This window comes from Miscanthus floridulus, chromosome 8 (assembly GCF_019320115.1).
Source record: "Miscanthus floridulus cultivar M001 chromosome 8, ASM1932011v1, whole genome shotgun sequence".
NCBI classification, from domain to species: Eukaryota; Viridiplantae; Streptophyta; class Magnoliopsida; order Poales; family Poaceae; genus Miscanthus; species Miscanthus floridulus.
In genome coordinates this window covers 213,934,250-213,941,845 of record NC_089587.1, presented here as the reverse complement: position 1 = coordinate 213,941,845, position 7,596 = coordinate 213,934,250, and the positions used below count along the sequence as shown (strand labels likewise).

The window sequence follows — 7,596 nt, the reverse complement described above, 5'->3', positions numbered from 1 at the left end:
ATTAGATTCAGATCATCCACTAAATACAATATAAATAGTTCAAATATAGGCATAAAAGAGTACCAGAGACTTACAATGCTATTTTTCTCACTGGTTTATTCGACGCTTACGAAGGGACATGAATGTCTTGACTATATCATTTTCATCAACTTTTAAAAAAATATCTCGCTCAACAAAAGTGACTAGATAATCATTCAAAAGGCTAAACAATAATTTTTCTATAAAAAACTGAAGAGCAAAGATTAAATTACCGTAAATATTGCAGACAAGACGTGTGAGAAATAGATGGCAATCCTCCAATTCAGAGCAGGGCGGAGGGCGGCAGCCGGCAGGCACCAGGGCCCAGGGCGGCACCGACTCGACTCACCCGGTCAGAGCATTAGGCGCAGGCGGTGTGTTCCTCCGTGGCTCCGTACTCAAATTAGGAAACTGAAACGTCGTGTACAGAGTCGGAGACTCAGAGCGCGCATACCGTATGGGTTCACTTGTCGAGTGGGCCGCGTTACATGGGCCTACCGTCATCAAGAGATTGTGTCCATGTATGCTTTTTCATTTTTCATTTTTATAAATACAACATATACACTATATTATATAGTATATATATATTACTTGCCGCCGGTTTTGCAGGGTATGCCGATGCATACCTGGCGTACCCTGTGGCTCCGCCACTGAGGGGAGCTATACCTATATTGCAATCAAGTAACAGTGAATTGGGATGCTAAGATGACAAAGTTTAACTGTACAGTTTGGCCTGTGTTAATCATGGTTTATGAGTAGTCACCTATGCGACAACGTGTGCTAAGGGTGCTGGGCGTCGGTGTCGTCTTGACATGCGCGCGTGTGTATGGAGTTCACTATATCCGATCTGGTGTTGCCTAGTTGCTGCAAGGCGTCAGGCTGCTATGCTTGTGCAGCTGTGCTCTCTGTTGTGTTTGCTCTGCTGGTTGTGCTATATAAAGTAGTTCAGACTTTTATATAAATTACTTTGTATCACAATACTGTCTACAGCTTGTGTTTGTGTGGTATGTGCCATACTACCACTACTAATCAGTTATCATACTCTGTGCTCTGCTCTGCTCATTGGTTCATGGATTGGTGTGTACGCTTTGCTCTACGGCAGGATTTTTGTTTATAGAACACAAAGCACATGGATTGATTTTATTGGAGTCGTAGTTGTGTTATTGAATTTTGTCACTGTTCATGTGTGTTTCCCTGCTACTAAAATTCTAACATATTCAGCCCCTTCGTGGTGGCTCGCTTCGATGCCTAAAAAAACCTATGGTGTTGATAGCTATTGCTGTTCTTATTATTGATGTTTATACACTGGCAAGTTATTGAAGATTAACTATAATTGCTGTACTCACTTTATCTTTTCTTAGCTATATTGCATTTGTTAGCTGAAAATTCTTATTTGGTTTCTGACTACATAATCAATCTGTATAGGTACTCGGTTTGTCGTTCAGCCCTACAACACCAACACCACACTTTCTTGCTTCTGGTGGAGCAAAAGGGACAGTACTCATATGGGATCTTATCAACCCTTCTGCAGAAAGAATTCCCCATTTTCAGGTATTAAAATAAGACAATGGTTTCTTAATGAATAAAACTGTCTAAATGGATGGATATGCATAAAATTTGGTGTTTTGACTTACTATTTAGTTATTTATGAGAAGAGATTTGAATAATATCACAACTTATATGAAATATAGTAGGTATGGTTGTATTTATAAAATTTTATTGTTTTGTAAGCTGCTGGATATGTGTTTATTGACATACTTTTGCAATAATGTCAGAAGATATTTTCAACCAAGAATATGTGTTTCCAGTTCTGGTTTGGATAGGATGTCGCCTAGATTTTGATTACTTGGTTTTCTTAAAAAGAATATTAAGGTTGACCATCTAGTATTTTGATTTTTTTGCAGTATAATGAAGATGATAATGTGCAGATCTTGGATCTGTCATGGAATGCTCTTAAACCCAATGTTATTACCTCAGCATCAAATGTCGGTGTTAAAATTTTGGATATAAGTGCCAAATCATCTGTGATTGGGTAAATTTTCTTCTTATGCTTCAAATGCATAGTTGTACTAACGAATTTGTTCCCTATTAGGGAAATACCTACTTGGTTGTTACTAATGAAACGAATTTGCTCTTTCTTAGGAAATTTTCTTCGATGGAAAATTGTTCAGCTGTAGAATGGTGCCCAACTGACAAAGATACGATGGTCGTAGCTTCTGGAAACTACTGTAAGGTAAATTAATGTTCAGCTCTGTGCTGCTGTGGTAACCTGATATACCTAGCTTGTTTGGATGTAACAAATATGCTACTTAAAAGCTGGGTTCCCTTTGTTGAAAAAAAGAGTAAGAAACCAAATAGCAAACAAAAGTCCTCTAAAAGTTGTTTGCTTGCCTTGTACTTTTTTTATTTTAATAAAATTTTGCACTGTAGGGGTGTAAACCCCTCCAGTTTCTCTCTCAAAAAAAAAACAAACAAAAGTCCTCTAAAAGTTGCCACTGCGGCTTGTCTTGAAATAATCCAGCCACGCACGAACTTGATAAGCAATTTTTTGTAAGCCCACCACATAACCTTCCTTTTCATTCAACAATGAACAGTATCTGGATTTAAACAGGTCTGGGATGTTCGGAAAGTGGACAAGCCATTGCACCAGTTCAGTGATACCAATTCCATTGTGGCGATATCATGGTGTCCATTTGAGAAAGAAATTGTGCTAGCATGCACTGAGGAGAAGCTTCTTTTACTGAATGTGAAGAAGGGCGAGGTAGGAATATTAGTGGAGAAATCGTTTTATCTGTTGGTTCCTTTACCTTATATGACTCCAGTGTGTTGTTTCTCCTTTTTCTTTTGAGCAGGTTGTACATGAGGTAAAAAGCACCTGGCAAATGCTTGGCCGTTCGCTGGAGCCAACACCTTGTCAACCATTTTGCCTTAGCTACCTCGGGAGGAAGACCGGTCTACGATAAAGTGGAGATGTACAGCGGTGTGGGTAATTAGGTTGCATTGACTGACGTGAACAAATGCGCGAGAAATGGATCGAGCGTGTCATTAGTTTTCTAATAGGTTTGTTTGTTATAGCGCTCTGCTCTACACGGATCGGTTGTCAGTAGGTTTTTCTTTGTTAGAACTTAGAAGTGCTCTGCTCTACACACAAAACAAATGCTCGGATGGACCTGTTATAGTGCTCAATAGGTTTCCAATAGGTACGGTTCTTTGTTATAGTGCTCTGCTCTACATAAATCATCTTTTATTTGTGGATCTGTGGTACAGTATTGAAATCTGCTTCGAGTCGTGTTATCAGGAAGTGTTTTTTTTTTTTCTAAAAAAAGCTGCTATCATGAGGTTGGGAGTCCGAATCGTGTTCAGTGATTCGTAGCAGGAGTACTATACACCTGAACATGCTATCTAATCCAACTCAGGTAGTTGTCCCGTGTACGTCTACAAAACGGATACATACATGCATATACATATATACAGGGTGCCGGGGCGAGCGGACGGGGTTTTTCCTTTGTGCGTTCCCTGCGAAAGAAACAGTAGGATCGGAGGCCTGATCGTACGATATGCGGTGACCGGTGATGGATTCTTTGGTCGACGACGTGCTAGCCGAGATCCTCCTACGCCTGCCGCCCAAGTCCGTCCTCCGCTGCCACGCCGTAACCAAGCGCTGGCGGCGCATCGCCACCTGCCGCACCTTCGTAGCTGCCTACTCCCGCCACCAGCGGCTGGAGCTCCTCGTCTACCCCGACGGCTACCATCTTGACCGCAACGCCAAGAACATACTCGCAGGCCTCGACCCTCTCAACAGCGACTACTCGGGGTGCCGCCGCTTCCTGCGCCTCGACGACGGCAGGTCGCTGCGCCTCGCCGACTCTCGCGACGGCCTCCTCCTGCTGGCAGCAAGCGACAACGGCACCTTCCTCATCTGCAACCCGGCGACGCGGCGGTCGGCCGTCCTGCCGTCGCTCACGCCCGACCCGTGCGCGTCGGCCGTGCCATCCGGACTCTACTTCCACGAGCCGTCCGGCGAGCACCGGCTGCTGTGCATCGGCCGCCTCCAGCTCCAGCACGACAATCATCCGCCATCGTCCTCGGACGCCGCCACCGTATCCGTAACAGGGCCGTTCCACTACTACATCCTCTCGACCGGCTCCGCCGCCGTGCGGCGGCTCGGCCCTGCCCGCGGCTTGGGCGTGGCTCCGTCCGCGTGCGTTGCCCTTGCCGGCGTCCTGTACTGGTCGCACCACCCTGAGTCCGGCACCAGCGTCGACCTGGTCGCGTTCGACACGGTGTCCGAGAAGTTCCGGCTGATCCCGCGGCCTCCGCTCACGCGCCGCCACTACCTCCGGGTGTTCGACATGGAAGGGACGCTCGCCGTGTCGGCGGTAGCGGAAGGGTCGCTCCACATGGACGTCTGGGCCCTTGAAACAGCAGGCGACCCCAGCAGCAGCGTCGCCGCCTGGGCTCGCCGCCTCCGGATCGACCTGCCTTGGCAGCGGTTGCGCGAGTCCGAGTTCCAGCCCATCGACCAGGCCGTGGCTGTCGTGGAGGGAGGCCTGCTCCTGGTGGTCGGCTCCGGTTACTTGCTGCTGTACGACGTCAAGGAGAAGATGAAGGTGAGCAGGGTCTACTACGGCGAAATCGGCAACGTCAGCCGGTGTCTCTACAGGGCGAGCCTGGTGCCGGTGCCGGTGCCGCCGTGCCCCGGTACAGCCGACGCATCGTCGTCGCTGCATTACTATCGTCCAGATGATCCATACCCGTCCTACTTCGGGAGGAGTCGCGACTGGTTTGTACCCGACCTAGAATATGCATGGTACCTGCGTTACAAGGATATAGACTCTCTCCGTCCTGACATATTTGTAAAGGATCACAGTTAATATTATAAATTTTGACCGAATTTATAGAGAACAAACAATAACACTAGCTTAGATATTAAACAAGTATAATTATTAGGAAATGTAATTTATCTTTATTAATGTGGTAGTAAGTATTGATGCCTTTCTCTATTTACTCTCAAAGTTAAATTTATAATAATTTGATTTATTAGAGCAAACTTCAGTCTCTTATATTTTATAGGACGGAGGAAGAATACATGCTTAGGAGTATATTATATTTTTTATGCAAAAGGAGTATATATATATTATATAAAGATGAGCACGGCCTTGCCATGCCATTCATTTAAGTGGGCCATACTGGTGCTTTAATTTTAAGCACTGTATATTCTTTTTTTTAAATCATACTGCACATGTAAACCTTTGGTATAACAAATACATTTGTATCTTGATTGTCACGGTGGTGGTGCAGGCTTAAACGGCAATTTATGCTCTAACTAGGAGTGTAGTTTAGATATAGAACCTATTTTGTAATAAAATACAAAGAAAAAAAAATCAAATAGATGATACAAGAAGAAATTCAGTTTTACTTGAAGCATGGATGAAAAGTTGCAACAACTAGTAATAAAATAAAAATTTGAAGCCCGAAAATAGTTTAATAGTGTGACTAAAAGAATGCAACAAGAGGTGATATAATTTAAGCTTATGTTCAACATAATACATAAACTTGATATTACTCACCTGATTGATGCCCCCCCAACGGAACTCCACCTTAATCCTCATATGATATACTTTAGAGAAAAAGACAAATCTTATAAATTAACGTACTACTACCTCAGTCCCAAAAAAGATGCAATTCTCACGTTTCGAGAAATCAAACGATTTGAACTTTGACCAAAGTTATATGAAAACACTAACATTTATAATATAAAATAAGCATCATTAGATTAATCACGGTATGTATTTTCATAACAAATTTATTTAGAGACATAAATGCTAATACTATTCAGTATAAATTTGGTTAAAGTTGAGATTGTTTGACTGACACTATTCCCATAATTGCATTTTTTATGGAGGGAGTAATCAAACACATATGAATTATATGTAGATCAATGCCACCAAATTAAATACTCTCTCTATTCTATGATACTCCCTCTGTTTCTGAATAAATCAATTTTTAGAGTTGTCTTGTCGGTGTAGAAAGTGATCAACACATAAATATTTGTAGTTTTATTGTATGTTGTGATCGGAGGTGGCCTAGCACTCAATGACACAGGGATTATACTGGTTCAGGCAACGTGCCCTACGTCTAGTTTGAGTCGGTCAGTGACTTTATTCCTGAGTCCAGGTGCTCGAAGTTTGCTGTTGGGTTACAAACGGAAGGGAGAAAGATGGGGGGTACAAGAGGTCCAGCCGAACTCCGGTCTGAAGAGCCAAGAGTGACGGGAGCTCCGCTATGTGCTAAGTGTCGGCATTTTAATATGACGAAAGAGGTGACAAATAACACCAATCAATTAATGGCCAGGGCTCTATCTAAGAAAATTGTCAGCATTTTAATATGCTGACTATAGAAGAAGGATAAAGAGGTGGCCTAGAAATAATTGCATTTCCTTTGCTTGCACAAACTAGTGGCCACATGCATGATTGCACCAGAAGAAATGTAACAGAACATTAAAGGGGTCAGGTAAGTCAGCATAATAAATTACAATGTAAAAATAAAAAGAAGTTTTAGTTTTTGCATGATGACCAACAACAATAACTTTGAATATTTCTAGACATTAGAAAATAATAGAGCATAACACTTGTCGGGTTTATAAACCCGAGGTCCCCAATGGACCTGCTTTCCTGCAAAAAACTCGGCCTAGCAGATGGCGTTGCGACAACGCGCACCTCTCGGGCCGGCCCAGATACATAATGACAGGCCAGGGCAATGATCCGGTCTTCGACCGTAAGGCCCTGGCTGTAAGGTCGAGATGGTGACTAGAGGGGGGTGAATAGTCATTTCTAAATTTAATCGCGTCGGCTAACCGAAACAAATGCGAAATTAAAACAATTCGGTCTAGCCAAGACTACACCTCTCTATCAAAGTTCACAAGCACCTTATAAAGATCCTAGTTAGGTAACAAAGATGCTGGGCTAGCTAGAGCTCACCTATTCAATTCTAGGAGAAAGGTCACACAAACCTATATGTCAGTGCAGAAAATGACCAACACGTAAATACTTGTAGTTTTGCCGTACGTTGTGATCGGATGTGACCTAGCACTCAATGACACAGGGTTTATACTGATTCAGACAACGTGCTCTACGTCCAATTTGAGTCGGTCGGTGACTTTATTCCTGAGCCTAAGTGCTCGAAGTTTGCTGTGGGGTTACAAACGAAAGGGAGTGTTGATGCAAAAGTGATCTGCAAACACAAAGGGCTAATACCCGAATCGATATCCAAAGCGTGCCAGTCGATTTGACCTGTTAATCGACAAGGATGAAGAAACGAACACTTTGGTCCTGACAACAGCGATACGCCCGGAAGCCACGGCCAAGAGGTGCTCACGCGGAACTCGAGAATCGCCGAAGATCGCACTGAAGCGATGCAGCTCGCCGAACCAATGAGAACTCGTAAAAAGAAAAATATGCAAATTGACGAAGTCGCCGAAAAGTAGATGCAAATAGGAGTAAAAGTTGGTTTTGATATTGATTGATTGATTTCTATTACATTGCCCCTTACTCCATATTTATACCCTGATCTAAAGAG

At 43.3% G+C, this 7,596-nt stretch overlaps 2 protein-coding genes across 2 annotated transcripts; both read left to right on the top strand.

Moving 5' to 3' along the window:
- The first annotated feature begins 1,278 nt into the window (after nt 1–1,278).
- On the top strand, nt 1,279–3,291 carry LOC136470606 (protein transport protein SEC31 homolog A-like). The gene is made up of 7 exons (XM_066468391.1): nt 1,279–1,326; nt 1,444–1,569; nt 1,923–2,050; nt 2,161–2,251; nt 2,630–2,779; nt 2,871–2,882; nt 3,286–3,291. Exons 1-7 carry the CDS (start codon nt 1,279–1,281, stop codon nt 3,289–3,291), a joined length of 561 nt encoding a protein of 186 aa, XP_066324488.1.
- A 299-nt stretch (nt 3,292–3,590) lies between these two features.
- LOC136470605 (F-box only protein 8-like) lies at nt 3,591–4,892 on the top strand. The gene has a single exon (XM_066468390.1). The coding sequence runs from the start codon at nt 3,591–3,593 to the stop codon at nt 4,890–4,892; it is 1,302 nt and encodes a 433-aa protein (XP_066324487.1).
- Nucleotides 4,893–7,596: the final 2,704 nt, after the last annotated feature.